This window comes from Aspergillus bombycis, assembly GCF_001792695.1.
Source record: "Aspergillus bombycis strain NRRL26010 chromosome Unknown contig00010, whole genome shotgun sequence".
Lineage (NCBI taxonomy): Eukaryota > Fungi > Ascomycota > Eurotiomycetes > Eurotiales > Aspergillaceae > Aspergillus > Aspergillus bombycis.
Window position 1 is genome coordinate 104,681 of NW_019170012.1, and position 15,101 is coordinate 119,781.

Sequence of the window (15,101 nt, forward strand, 5' to 3'; positions counted from 1 at the left end):
GATACGTCTTGAGATGTTTGCAGAACTAACTGTCAAAGACAATATTCATTTGGTATTATCTAGGCCGTGGAACAGTCGGGACACTCTTTGTTTGGTTTCGTAAAGGTGGCCATTAGATCGTCCTGATAGTCATTTGTTTAATAAATAAATTAAATAAAGAGATAAACCTAAAGCACCTGTTCCGCAGCCTCACTTCATCGCTACACGCCGTGATATTGCCCGAAGCAATTTAGCTGAATGCAGGCTGTGCTAAGAAGTGTAGTGGTTCAAGGAGTAGCTATTCCTTTGTCCAAGTGTCCTGAGCCTCAATAATGAATATATAGTTCCACGAGCTAGTATCCTCAGTAAATATTCCAGACTATTCAACGCATGAACTCTATGAATTAATAGTTTCCTGTGCTATAACCGTGTCCCGACGATAGTAGAACATACACGCACGTGGTGCTCAGATATATGAAACAGCCACTGCTACACGACTCCTCACATGCACTAGGTCAAAGCTTAAGCAAGTGAATGCGTTGCACGACATTGGGGGACCGAAATTGAAACAAAGAAAAGCCACGCTCTTTTTCCTGCACCTCGCGATGGACGACCCCTTGCAGTGAAAGTGAGATAACCCTAAACCGGCCAACGAGGCCCAGAGGGGACTAGTCCAGGAGCAGGCGATCGACAGGGAGATGCAACGCAGATCTGAAAACGGCCATTGTTCTGTTTTACATTGGTTGGACTTCGTGCAAAGTCTCAGGGTGAGTTTCCGCTGGAATTTGGATAGTTAGTTACCTAGTTACGTCGGTGAAGAAATGTGGACGGTATGTTGTCGAGGCTGTCGGTAGACGTATACCTCTCCTGCTAACCGAAGGCTAAAAATAAAGTCGAGGGAGATTGGGAAGAACGCGAACCCGACAGGCCGGATGAATGGTCTTCCACCTATTGATCCGGAGTCTCGGGACCAGTCGCGCTCGCAAATCTCTTGGAGTGATCCGATTTTCGATCCCGTGTGCGCCTCACTATCCACCACCAACAATCGGTTGGGAGGATCTACAGATTCACCTAGTGAAGGTACACGCTGTTCACTTCGTAGCTGAATACCCCATCTCCGTACTTACTCCGTCGTTTATCCTCACCGCTCACAACGGTCAATCAGTGGATCCCGTCTCCCAAGAATGGGAAAGCATAATCATCCCTCGTCTCATTAGACGAGACTCAGGCACCAGGGGATCCATTGCACATTCCCGCGGTTACCGACCGAAAGGTCAATCAGTTGACAAGTGGACTCAAAACGGTGAACGTTCTTTGTTGACCGCTGGGGGGATTAAGCTTTCCAGCGGGAGTGGAAGGTCGCGTCGAATCTTCTTCAAGATTGCCCTTCTGGGAGGGGATCGACGGCGGTTCTCATCTCTTGCGCCGTGGTTGGGCGGCTTGGGGCGGATGAACCATGGTTCGACGGTTATTTATTGAGTAAGCTATTTCGACTAATTATCCATAGTCGTGTGGTTCCCGGTTGTTTTTCTTCCTTTGATTTTTTGAGTTCATCTTGGATGGAAGGGGGAATGGAAAAGGAATGGAAGGATCCCGTGGTCACATGTGGCGGGTTTCTCCATTTCGTCTCAGGTCCGCTTTGGGGAGGTTTGTTGTGGTTCTGCTGTTTTGAGTATGGAGCTGTTCTCCCTAGCTACGGCACAGTATACGGCGTCGATAGCATTGATGCCGGGACTGTTGTTTTAAAAAAAAAAATGAAATTTATCGAACCACGAGAACATACCAGGTACAGGTCCCGATCGAGGAGACGAGATCGATGGTATGCATCTCTTGCCTTCTCTCCGTCGTATCTGCTTTGTCAGGGATCGCCGTCCAGACCGGGCTGGATGCCGGGCAAACGGCCGGCGCGAGCCAAGCAGATGTAAGTCCGCGGATGTCTTACAGGCGCGGTCGCCATTTAGACTCGTGTGCTAGAATATTCGGGACGATGGGGAAAAGTCGGTGGTTGGTGGCATTGCTTCAGCCCGACGAAGAAACCCAATCAGGGCGCATCCGGACACAGGACACTCGACAGGGATATTGGCAAGGTCGCATCGACGTCTCACCTGGCTGACATTTGAGGCCAGGGAACCCAAACGGCCGAGGTAGAAGCTCCGGCAGGGCTAACCGGGTTCAGTCGTGGGCCGTCGGGAGTGGACCCGAGGCAGGAGGGAAACTCAGTTCCTCCCAGTATTCGTTACATAATCGCCTTGCCCCGAGGATGCGGAAGCCTCAGGACGGCCGATCGAGGTTTCAATTTCACTTCGGGGACTGTCCGTGCTGACCTCGAGGAACGACGCGGAAGCACTGGCCAATCGTAGCGTGGTTGATGGGTGTCAGCCAATCAGATGCCGACGATAACGAGATGAGGAGGCCTCCAATCCGGAGGCGAGCCAAGACAAGACCCACCTCGATTGATTGGTTTCCACTCCGTTAGCGTTATCTTTCATCTCGTGCACGACTAACTCGAGTGGGAACGCTCCAACCAGTGCCCTTTGCTTTCATTCTCGAACTGTCCCGTTTTGACCAACTGGTTGAGAGGGTGTGTCGAAGGATGTATAGGAATGAACGGGTGTAGAACCGTCGACAACTTCACCGCCATCGTGTCGATTGTTCGTGTTGGTCGCAAGGGATATCTGACTCACAGACTGGACTCTTTCCCTGTTCGTATTCATATTCACATTCACATTCATCCGCCCTGTGTGCCATCTTACGGTAGTACGACCTCCCAGCCTTTCCACGAGTATCATCCATCGTAGGCAGAACAAAAGGTAGCATCGGGTTTGATTCGGAGGGGCGTTTTGGTGCAACGACGGGATTGAGTTAGTAGGTTGTCTCGTGAACTCTTCCCGACAGAGTAAAGGCAACGGTGACCTCCAGTCTCCAGTTGAGTGTGTTCCCATCCTTCGGTCAGGCCTGAGCCGTGGGTCCGACGTCACGGTGTGGAGTCCCCCGATATGCGACTCGCTCGCTTGCTTCGGCCAATGACGGCACAGGTAATTTCGGTTCGTGGATCCGTTTTGCTGCACACCGGACACTCGCCGTCTGCCCTCTGGACGGGCGTTCAGCTGATTTGCCGGTGGCGGGCTTGGAGTGGGAGATCCGCCTCAACTTCAATCAATCATCGTGACGGGGTAACCGGGACCGTAAGCGGTCGGACAGGCGCCACGACAAATAACATTACTTCATCCGACTCTCTTCTACTATACTTCTCGAAGGAGACACACTACGCTGGAAGATAATCAAACATGATCTATCGGAAAAAGTGGAGCGGGTGGACGTCCCCAGTTGGAGATAACCCCTCAAAGGGGAAAGCCGTCACGCCTCTTTGCCACAGAGGGTGATGATACTGGGACCAGAGGAGATTCCTCGAGTCCAGCGTCATGATAGGAGATGGAAGGATTTCCGGCGAATGTCGCAGGAAAGATGGCATGCGTTAGGTAAAAAGCGGTCAGGAAAGGAGCGACAGGGATTGGAACCAGGATCAGGAGTGTTGTCATCATGACTTTTTTAAGTTGTTTTCGGGGAAAAGGGATTGATCTGCTGTGGTTGGTTTGATTTCCTGGGATCCGAGTTGCATCTGCGGTCCTGTCTGTAGTAGTTTGTGTACCACCCGTTCCTCCTTCATTTGGGACTCCCTACTACTACTACTACTACTACTACTACTACTACTACTACTACTACTACTACTACTAGTACTATCTTTCCTTGGTCGATGCGCCCGCATTTCTTCCGCATAAATCAAAATTAAATTAAGCCGGGTGGAAGTATTATCAATTCCTGGATGTATGGCATCTGTATCATCTTCGTTGTCTCGGGGACTTTTTTCAATAAGGGACGGAGTAACCGTCGGCCATGACGGAAAATCCTCCCTGATTAGATTACTCGATTACTAGGGATTTGAAGCTCGGCGGAATCCCGCCCAACCAGAAACAGCCAATCTTTCCTTCTTCCACTTCCTCGGCAACATACCGTTCCGAATCCGGTTTAGCGGGTGGCTGCCCCCATCGGAATCTTTCCTTGACGACGGACGAGAAGGTAGTAGTAGGAGAGCGATGTGTGTGTGTGTGTGTGTGAATATCGTTACCCGAAGAAAGAAGAAAAAAGAGAAAAGACGACGATCCCTCAGAATGGTCCATCATTCTTACTTACATCAAACATGATCTGAAAATGAACAAATAATCAAAAGTAAAAAGAAAAAAAAAAAAAAAAAAAAAGAAAGGAAAAGAAAGGAAAACACACGGGGGAAGGATTCATGATCTATACAAAACAAGGTAAAGAATGTTATCGGTGAAGTAATGATGAATGGACCTGCACGGATGGAGATGCAACGACTGGATGGGGATCTCCAAAGGGGGGCTCCACTCGCTACATTTCTTCGGGACTTTCTACTAGTAGTTTCATTGACTGGGCGGCCAGAGGGGGGAGGATTTTCGTCAAATAATATGAAGGATATTAATTATTATTCTTCGTCTTTTTGGTATTATCATTAGTTATTCTTACGGTGTCGGATTCAGATAGGATGATTTGATTTGATTTGATTTTCGTTTTCTTTCATCCGGAGAGATGGAGGAACGCCAATAATAAATGTAGTATAGGTAAAAACGAGACTAGTGGTTGTATCTCCTGCTCCACCGACGCATGGCAAAAATCGTCCCGGGTCCAGGTCCCCCAAAGTCAGTGCTCAACCTCGCCTCGCCTTGGTCGATGTTATTTTAATCTCCCTCCATTGTCTGGCTTGTCTCGCGCGAGAAGAGTCCTTTTAAGTCTACTGGCTCCCCCCCTCCTCTCCCCCCCCCCCGCTATCATTATCGTTGTGGTCTCTCTCTGCCCTTTGCTATCCCTGATCTTCTCCTCTCTTCCGGCACTGGACATATATAATAATAATATAGTACGAGTCGTTGACCGTCGATTCCACTACGATCAACCACGACACTACTACTTGCCACACTTCCGCGAACTATATCTATCTCCCACACTATCTTCCTCTCAAACCCAAATATCGACTGGGAATTTTACTTTCCGCCGAACAAAATCCCCACACATTCAGGACATTCACGGCGTCATCGATCTGGGTTGCCACTTGCCATGATTCAGTGGTTCCCATCAACTTTACACCATTCACCACTCCAGATCTAAAGATTCACTTGTGATTGCCATTGTCGTCCACATAATAACCACGATCCCTTGATTACGACGACGACTTTCTGATCCCCTCGCCCGCCGGTGTTCATATTTATCTCCCTGTCTCTGCACGATTATTCCAACCACCATCACCGCACCACCACTACTTCTACTCCTCGGACCATCCATATCTCGTGATCATGGCTACTCACGTTCTCACCGCCACCGCGACTCCGGCCAACCAGATCTCGGTCTACGGCCACCCGTCCCCGATCAACACCGCCAATAACTCTCCGACCTCCCCGCGTCAGCAGTATCTCCCCCTGCAGACTCGCCAGTTGCGTCCACCCAAGGGACCTCTCTACGTCCCTGCTGCCTTGCGCCCAACGGAGCGTCCTCAGAAGGCTTCTCCCCCGTCTCCCCCTCGCAGTGTCCATGGTTCCCTCGATAGCTTGAATGACGGCAGCGAGGAACCCCAGCCCGCCCTGACTCGTCGTTCCACCATTGAGAGTGCGGTGAGCGATGGCATCAGCAAGTTGGCCCAGGATGAATGGATGAAGCATGAGCATCTAGGTGAAGTCACTGGTCTTCCTACGAGAGATCACTGGAAGGTACGTTCCAATCCCCCATCCCATTTCCTCCGAAGCAAAAAGCTCGGTCGCTCTGGGGTTGCGTGTGCTTTATATCCCTTGTATGACGTGCGCGCGGCTCTGGATGTCGCGGGGATCATCGGATTGCGAATCATGGCGTGATCTGATGTCACCCACCGCGCGGAGCCTCCCTTGTGTTCAACTCGACCACCCAAGCAGTGGCTAACAGACATCCAACAGGCGGACTCAGCCTCTCCCAATTGTGACTCGCCCACATGCCGCTCCTCTTTCGGTCTCTTCCTTCGTCGCCATCACTGCCGTCACTGCGGTCATGTCTTCTGTTCTTCTCACACTCCCCACGTCGTTCCTCTCGACCAGGATGCTCGCTTCCACCCTGAAGGTGTCCCCTCTCGTGCATGCGACCTGTGCTGGCATGCCTTCCAGCGCTGGGAGGAGTCACGCAGCGAGCGTCTGAACAAGATCCAGACCTTGATCGACGCACAGAACACCAAGACCGAAGAAGCGGCCGAGGAGACCACGGAGCATGTGGACAACATCGAGGAGGAATCCAGAAAGGCACTCACTGCGATGCTGGGTCAGAGCACTGAGATTGCCGCCAGCATCCCCCGCGGCTGGAACTGGAGCACCTTCTAATCTACTCAAACCCTTGAGCCTTACTGTCGATGCACTCGGGGTGCCATCGATGCCACTCTTTTGACGCATCTGCTGTCGCGGACCTGCTCTACATACACGCGTTCTAGAACATACTTGGCTTTCGCTTCGGCGTAGCATCTGGATTTTAGCATTTCGGTTACTTGCACGGAGTTCGGATTTGGGTTCCACTTTACGGCTTATGGCTTTCTTCTTCCGGCGTTCAGCTCGCTACCACTCGATCGTCATAGAAACGGGGAGGGGGGGAGGGGGGTTGTTCTTTCTAATCTTCGTTCTGCTCTCTTACTGGATACCCCGTCATGTTGCTTATGCACGGCGATCTTTTACGATTTACTATGGCGCTATGGAAGGATCTTATGGTAATACAGGTGTTGGTAATGCAATATGAGAATCTATCAGCTATGTCTATCCATGGTAACCCCGTAGTATATTGTAGCATGATGTACGTCTCTATAGATCCTGGAACCGCAACCTCTTCCACATTCCCACATGTTCCCGCGGTCTCTCACAACGACTCGTAGTACCTCCCCTCCCTCGCCAATTCTTCTACAAACCTATTGAACCCCGCTAGAATACCCAGTCCTACGCCAAAGCACCACTCACCAATCTTTGCCCAACCCCTCAACTTCCTTACCACCGCCACCCTCCTAATCTTCACCCACGGCCCGACAGCGTCCCCACCTGTTTCGGATGCATCCGAACCTCACGCAGCGCATGCGGCGGCGGAACGAGCCGAATTATATTGCGATGGATATTTTCTATCCTTCTCCATTCTCGCATCACGCATCTATCCGATCTTCTTCGTCTCTTCTTGTTTGGTGGTGGGCTAGTTTGTTAGTTAGTTTACCGATGTGGTTGGGTTTGGGTAGCTTAGTGGGCTGATTGCGCAATGGCATTCGTTTCACGGTGCGGATGAGGTTTAAGAGTATGGGACAGAGATAGTGGAAGAGTATCAGATCTGGAATGGGGAAATAGTCGTCCACGGAGGAGCGTACGTGGAGTTGCATAGTAGTCGGATTATTTACAAGACTTCGGAGATGCGGAGATACGGGACGTGGTGAGAGAGATTGATATGGCCAGCCCTTGCATGCGCACTGAGATAGTCAGATAGTCCCATAAACTCAATCTTCGAGATTATCATCTACAGAGTTAAGATAACCGGAAATAAAACCACACTAAAAACTCTGTCGATGAACAGCAATCAATACATTCTTTGCATCCTCCGAAACTATACAATCGATAAGGCCTGCAAACAAAGCAAACATCACTTTTTTCTACCGCCCATCAATCCCCCCCCCAAAAAATATTCCAGACTAAACCAACCACCACCAACTCTCAAACGAGAGAACACCAAAGAATGTCGCTCTACTACGACGCCGTCAAGATCCTGACGAGCCCCTCCCCGACCGGCGGCTCCTTCAAATCCCGCATCTACACGCCCGCAACCTCAAAGCCAACCCGGCGCAAATCTACGCCCTCACCATCGAAGCCTCGAAATGGGACACCGTCCTCAAGGAAGTAATCGACCATGCTGGCATCCTGAAACTCGAGCCCAAGGTTCGTACATTTACCCTATCCTTCCCCACCCGGAAACTAGTTATCAGGAGGAAGAGGAGGGGGAGAGGGAACCGGATAATGCGTAGCTAATTATCCTGGCTGACTTTGGCGCAAAAAAAGTGATCTAATCTCTGTTTTTTTTTTTCTTTCGGAACATCTAGCTCACACCACTCCTGGCTCTCCTGCTGGTCCACGACCACCTGCTCGCGAAGAATGGCATCGCGGCGCCAAGCTCGCATCCCATCCGCCAGGCCATCGAGCGCCATAAGACGCGGCTAAAGGGCGAGTTCATCAAGGCGCGGGTGCGCCGCGGATGCGCATCGATCGCGCAGCTCAAGGACGCCGTGCAGAAGGAGAAACAGCCGCAGGGGTCGTCGGCGTTCTACCCGCGGTGGATCCGGATCAACAACGTGCGCACCACGGCAGAGAAACAGTTCGAGAGTACCTTCGCATCGTATACCCGGGTCAATGCGCTGTCGGAGCTGGCGGTCAAGGACGACACGAAGAGGCTCTACGTCGACCCCCATATCCCGGACCTGGTGGCGGTGGCCCCTGGCGTTGACTTCACGGCCACCCCGGCGTACAAGAATGGGGAGATCATCCTGCAGGATAAGGCGTCTTGTTTCCCCGCGTATCTGTTGTTCGGGGCGGGGAGTGTGTGGAGTGGCGGGGATTTGGTAGATGGGTGTGCTGCGCCGGGGAATAAGACGACGCATTTGGCGTCGCTGCTGTGCAAGAATGACAAGAGGAAGCGGCCGCGACAGCGGATTATTTCCATGGATGCGTCGCAGGTGCGCGCGAAGACGCTCCAGAAGATGGTCTCGGCGGCGGGCGCGGACCACTTTACGACGGTGCTTCCCGGACAGGACTTTTTGGCGCTGGATCCTGAGGACGAGCGGTTCGAGAAGGTTTCTGCGTTGTTGCTGGACCCTAGTTGTTCGGGGAGTGGGATCATTGGGCGGGATGATGTTCCGAAGTTTGTGCTTCCGGTTTCGCCGGCGGAGGAGAGGAAGAAGCAGGGGAAGAAGCGGAAACGGGGCCAGGATGAGACCGAGGGTGCTGCGGACGGGTCGGTGTCGATGTCAGCTACGGATGAGAACGAGATGGCCAGTACGCATATGGACCAGGAGCGGTTGACGAAGTTGTCGAATCTGCAGACGCGCATTGTGGAGCATGCCATGTCGTTTCCGGCTGCGACACGCATTACGTACAGTACTTGTTCTATCCATCTGACTGAGAATGAGTCCGTTGTTGAGCGGCTTTTGGCCTCTGACGTGGCCAAGCGTTGTGGGTGGAGGATGATGCGCAGGGACGAGCAGCCGGAGGGACTGAGGACGTGGAAGCACAGAGGTGTGCGGACCGAAAGCCGGAGTGCCGCCGACAGCCAGACGCAGGACGGTACACAGAGCGCCGAGCTCAAGGTTGACCTCTCCGATGAAGAGTTGGAGGGCTGCCTGAGATGTTGGCCTGGCGATGACGAGGGACTCGGTGGATTCTTTGTTGCTGGATTCATCCGGGACGAGAGTCTAGCTGGTCAACAGGAGAATCCTCAGGGTGAACCTGAGGACAAAGATGAGGATGAAGATGGCGAAGAGGAAGACGACGACGAAGACGAATGGGCAGGCTTCTCCGACTAGACCAGTCACCTCTAGCATACTTTATGTACATCTACTACTACGGAGGATACAGATTCTCATGTTATAATGGACAATATCCGACTGGGTAAATAGCACTACTGCACTCTCACTACAATTCTAAACCAAACCCGAGCGACAAACCAGGTAATCGTACCAAACACAAGTAACACATTCCCCTCCTCAAACCATACTAAAGATACAAAATCCCGACAACAACCCTAAAGGCACCAACGACCAACCCCATGTTTGCCCTGTATGCACATCCCTCCAAGGTGGGATGACCTATCACATTCCAAGCAAGACCAGACCTCACCTCACCAACTCAACTCAAAACCAAACCAAACCAAACCAAACCACCAAGATGCCCTCAACCGACAGCTTGCGTACGTCCATCCCCCCATCACCCAAAAAAACCTAACCTACAAAGTCAACCATCTAACAAAAAGAAACCCCCCCGCAGAACCACCTCTCACGCCGCCCGAGCGATCCATCGTCAAGTCCTACGGCGGCTGGACGAACTTCCTCCTCAACTATGGACTGAAGCCGGGGAATGACGAGGATGCGGAGGAGGGATTGTTGATTCTGAAGGGGTTGGCGGAACATAGTGGTTAGGGTTTTATGTGTTCTGTTCTGGGGATGGGTGCGGGGGGTGGGTTTTGAGGGGTAGTAATCTTGATGATTATGCTGTTGTGTTTGTTGACGGTTGGTTCCTCGTTTGTATTGGTGTGGGAATGTGATTCTTATTTTTATTTTGTAGTTTGTCCTGGTATTGTCTGAGTGTGCTCTTGTAGTAGAGGTCGTTGTAGCTGTCAAGAGTGAGGTATAGTAGGGTGTCATATTGGCTGTATTGTAGGGGTGTTGATCGATGGTTACCCCTTGAGGGGTAGGTGGATGGTGTGGGTTTGATAATGCAGTGGCTCTTACTCTTCATCAGATGTAGTATAGCAGATGTATAACAGTGTGGCTGCGTGAGGAATAGAAGACAATGCGTGTGTTGGTTCAAAGTATATCAGTGCTAAGACCCCAGAAACGCCCGTGTATGATTCCGACTCCGTTGCTCTGTATATGCATCCAGCTTCACCGCTGCCAGGATGAACTCGAGTCGGTCGCCGGCGGCATTAGGGCGGAAACCTAGACGCCAGTGGCCATTCCGGACGATATGCCGTCCGCCCTCTTTGGGTGGCTCTTCCATTCGTCGGCGCTTAGCCGCAGGTTGCGACGGATCTGCCTGTTCGGATCCTTGTCCGAAGGCTTCTAGGTGCCGCACTTGTCCGTCGACGGTCAAGTCCGTGTCTCGCTCGACAGAAACCTTAACACTAGGCGAAGTGGACTGACCTTCCGGCAGGCCTGGGAGGTTGACCTTTCCCGTAACGATCTGCAGCAAGCTGGAGAAGCGCGCCTTAGTCGAGTTTAGGAATTCAATATGCTTGGTGTCAAGGTCGACAATAGTGGTTTCGTCACCGATCTCGAGAATCAAGTCGTATGTCTCCTCGTCGATGAACGGACGCGAGTACGTGGCCCAGCCGCTGGACGGGGCCGAGGCGTGGTGGGCAACGCTAACTCCTGAGCGGCGCACATCCTCCAGGCGGACGACGATCTCCGATCGTTGTCGGATCGGATTGAAACTGACATGATGTGGAATCAACTTTTGCTCTAACCCGCGCAGGTGAAAGTAGCGACAATCGCGCAGTAGTTCGGCACGGTGCGTTTCATTCTTTATCTCCAATGGGTATCCGCGCAGGAGGTGAAGGAGCTGCGCGAAAACCTCTCCCGATCGATTGGGCACACTTGGCGGGACAATGGCCGGAGGACGTAAAAGGCCGTGACGATCAAGTCCGGGGAAGATCTCCGTCGGGGAGGCAAAGAAGGCACCGAAGCCTAGAGAGAAGAAGTTCGGGGAGTCGCCGGGATTAGAGAAGATGTCGCGCGGGATTTGGAAATCCTTGTCGCCGATTTGAATGAAGATCTCGGATTCGAAGAGTTGGGAGATAAGGCGGGGCACTAGTAGCAATTCGCGTTAGTCGTGGATTCAATATGCTAGGTAAATGCGATAGACATACAACTATAGAACTGCGCATCAGCGAAGAACTGTACAAACTCCGTGCCATTTTTGGGCCGAATATGATAGCCTGTCGCATCGGACGAGAACGTCAACACCGGCCACAATTCATTTCCAGTGTATCGCGCCTACCCTGTAGATGCCTTGCGATCGCTTTGAATGTGTTCGGATCGCGATCAATGTACAGTGTCCTGGTCTTCGAGCCGTCGGGTGTCTGGCGCATCTGCTCCTCGAAGAACTGAGAGAAATAGGACGAGCTCCAAGACTTTAGCGGGGAATAGTCACTACGACCGGAGAGCCACTAACCATCAGAGGCTATCGAAGCTCCCGAGACACGGAAGAGTTCAGTTCCTATCTGAATTGAGAAGACTTTCTCGGGGGGCAGTGTGCATTTCGGTCGTGGCTTCGACGGGGATGGACCGCGCTGCGGTGTGGACGTGGATCGGTCGCTCATGGCTGTCTTTGGGGGCAATTACCATGCGGCATTAGCATGGTATATTTTCACTCAACAATCCTGGCAAGAGATCCGCATTAGGATGGGAAAGGGTGTCATACCGTAGCTGTGGCTTTGCGCTGATACGCAGCGGTTGATGAGAATAGAAACAAGGGAAGGCGGTGTCGGTTGACATATGGAGCTTATCGGCCGCTTGGTCTGTGCACGTGCACTATCAATCAATGCATTTGTATACATTCGAACACTGGTGGCCATCTGTTCAGAATAGAACTAGAGCTTGAAGAACTTGGCACGATAAATAAGGAGTTATGAGTGGAAGGACCAGACGGCTACCCCCAACATAACAGCTTGGCTGGTTTAACTTGTGGCTTTTCTTTCAGGAATAAATCTATATATAAAGCATAGGCACTCCTTGATTTCCGTTGGGTACCTAGTTTCTAGTAATAGTTCAACAGCTCTATGCTACTAAGGAATAGAGAAGGGCTTGGGAGGGTCATTACTCGATATCAAGTAGTTTTACAGTCGATGTATTGACGTACTAACCAGTGATAGCTCGTCAATCAAATTGGAGCGTTTGGAGGAAATGCTATAACTGTGATCTTGAACATCAAAAGAGTGTAGATAACAGCTTCTCATAAATACAGGTCTGGAGTTAAGCGGCAAAGCCCGGAATTCCTCTGTTTGGAATGCCTCTTCTTTGTAACCCCAAGAAAGACAGCCGTTGGTATTATTAGCATTGTAGTTAAGTTCAGTGCTGTCATTCACAGTATTAGAAATCCACACGTTACACTGGCACCACGTGGAGGCGGAACAGAGGCACGTAACTATGCATATAAAAGCCCTGACATAGGCCTCATATAGAAGCAATGTATCTACCCTCTTCAAGCCTCAACCTCAAACTATCAAGAAGACCTTCTTCACTCATAACACTACAAAACCTCGTACTGTCTACAAGCCGAGTACCTCAACATTGTCCTGTTCCTTTCCCTCTTCATCTCATAGAGGAAAACCACCACAGAAATGCGCATAATAGATGTTCTAGCAACTGTTGCTAACAATGGCACAACCAGCTTCATGCGTCTCTACCGCACTAAGAGTGAACGTACACCTGTTCCCATTGACACAATCCTCCAAAAACCTTCAGCCTACCGATTTGTCTTCCAGAACCCCCTGGACCTGCACAAGCTCCTCGAAGACCCCGATCCCGCCAGCGTGGCCATATGCCAGGGCATGAAAATGCTACGACTTGACCTCCTACAGCACTTCACAGATGACAAGTTGACTTTCATGGAAGCCGCGACCGAGGATTCAAAGAGCGTCGATCTGCGAGCCCTCATGGAGAACTGGAGAAATGCGTGCCGGAATATCCCAAGGCAGCATGGTCTCGAAGAACTGACGTTTGATGTGTCCAGTGCAAATGAGCTGTGCAAGTTGCACATAATTCGCAGAACCATTCAGATTATCAGTACGACTCTGGTTCTCAAGGCAGCACAGAATTTGCGCTGTGGGATCCAAGGGGCGGGCAGCTTGAACCATATGCAGATGCGCCATATGCAGAAGTCTCTTGTTAGTCGCTAGTATTCGGAAGGTTAGCTGTTGAGGAGTTTTGGGATACTGTGGTTGACCTAGAAAGGTAGTTGACGATATGGTGGGAATCCTCTGGTATTGGTAGGTGCTGCACTGGAGGTCTAGCTTCAGCGATGTATGTACATGAGACTGTCGGGGAAATTGGAGACGTCATGAAATATTTTTAATTCCATCTGAATGCCAACAAATCCGGCGTCGTCATTTCTACCAAGACAAAACGGTCTGTTGGATTTTAAAAGTTCGCCAGATGTCTAGACAATATAGCACTTGGCGTGCAGTGTCCTCTGAAACACTCGTGTATGAAGGATCACTTGAGCCCCTAGCGAATGGTCTGTTGGTATAGTGAATTCTCAAGCCACTTGCTCCCGTGCTGCAAGTTCAGACACACAAGAAGCTGAAACACGGAGGAGTGCTTTTGCGCAACTAGCCTTCCTGCTACGTACAAATCAACCACAGAATTGATTGATAGCTATGGGAGTTGCGAGAAACACAACAAGTCGTCCTTGTTAACTCAATTGACTGTAATACGGCCTGAACCATGTTAGCTCCAATCTCCCTTTGTCGCTGCTGCCACAGTATCGTTCACACAGAACTGCATCACTGCTCCCGGGCATGCAATAACTGAGTGCTTTGGGGTTTTCACCGATATTTCGACATGTCCAGCTCAGGGTGGGTTAACGCGATGACGAGATCGGCGAGTACTAGGTAATTAGGTAGTCCTTGCGAGTTAGTATACATGGCGAGATGCAAGAGGAGCCCTGCACATGGGGTCCGATGGCACTAATCCAGAATAGGCAGAGGTATCTGCCTGAGGCGCAAGAGATACCCAATGGGGAGAGGATGGAACTTCTCCTGACACTGCACATCTACGAATTCTTCCTCATGGGTGTTCACAGACGAGCGCTAATGGTGCTGACAATCAGGCCACCTTGAAGCGTTTTCATTGGCGACGGATGTAGTCGGATGATCGAGGGAAGATCATCCTTTGGCCTAGTGATCGAACCGTCCATCACTGGAAGTCTGGTTCGTCCTATCCACGATTTCACATGGAACGACAGCAAAAGTTTCGGCTCTTTTCTCCCCCGCACTCGCTCATACCATCCACGTTTAGCTCCTGCATTGATCACCGCAACGAGAAGCTGATTGAATCCTCGTCCAACCACGGCGAAGGCCTGACCCACATGGCCCCGACGGGCTGCCTGCAATAGCCTCGGTTCCTCCCTTAATCCTCCGTGGGATGCTGGGGATACATTGGCAGGCACTGGTCGTGGTCTGGGGTAGAGGCTCAGATCCGGGAGAGCAATTGGGTGTCTTCAAAATTGGGCCCTGGACCCGAGACTAAAATCTGCCCCACCAGTGTCTTCGCAAGCACTACTCTTCTGGGTGGATGTCATGGCACGGAA

At 51.2% G+C, this 15,101-nt stretch overlaps 4 protein-coding genes across 4 annotated transcripts; 3 read left to right on the top strand and 1 right to left on the bottom strand.

Annotated features, from left to right (window-relative positions):
• Positions 1-5,342: 5,342 nt before the first annotated feature.
• ABOM_004052 (rRNA (cytosine-C5-)-methyltransferase RCM1) lies at positions 5,343-9,598 on the top strand (the record flags this gene model as incomplete). Its single annotated transcript, XM_022531182.1, has 4 exons — positions 5,343-5,753; positions 5,973-6,327; positions 7,789-7,961; positions 8,123-9,598. 4 exons carry the CDS (start codon positions 5,343-5,345, stop codon positions 9,596-9,598), a joined length of 2,415 nt encoding a protein of 804 aa, XP_022392967.1.
• A 361-nt stretch (positions 9,599-9,959) lies between these two features.
• Positions 9,960-10,210, top strand: ABOM_004053 (uncharacterized protein; the record flags this gene model as incomplete). The annotated part of the gene is made up of 2 exons (XM_022531183.1): positions 9,960-9,981; positions 10,059-10,210. 2 exons carry the CDS (start codon positions 9,960-9,962, stop codon positions 10,208-10,210), a joined length of 174 nt encoding a protein of 57 aa, XP_022392968.1.
• Positions 10,211-10,613: 403 nt separating this feature from the next.
• ABOM_004054 (uncharacterized protein) lies at positions 10,614-12,111 on the bottom strand (the record flags this gene model as incomplete). The annotated part of the gene is made up of 4 exons (XM_022531184.1): positions 10,614-11,599; positions 11,659-11,727; positions 11,790-11,958; positions 12,028-12,111. 4 exons carry the CDS (start codon positions 12,109-12,111, stop codon positions 10,614-10,616), a joined length of 1,308 nt encoding a protein of 435 aa, XP_022392998.1.
• Positions 12,112-13,131: 1,020 nt separating this feature from the next.
• ABOM_004055 (uncharacterized protein) lies at positions 13,132-13,689 on the top strand (the record flags this gene model as incomplete). The annotated part of the gene is made up of 1 exon (XM_022531185.1): positions 13,132-13,689. The coding sequence occupies one exon, from the start codon at positions 13,132-13,134 to the stop codon at positions 13,687-13,689; it is 558 nt and encodes a 185-aa protein (XP_022392932.1).
• Between the last annotated feature and the right edge of the window lie 1,412 nt (positions 13,690-15,101).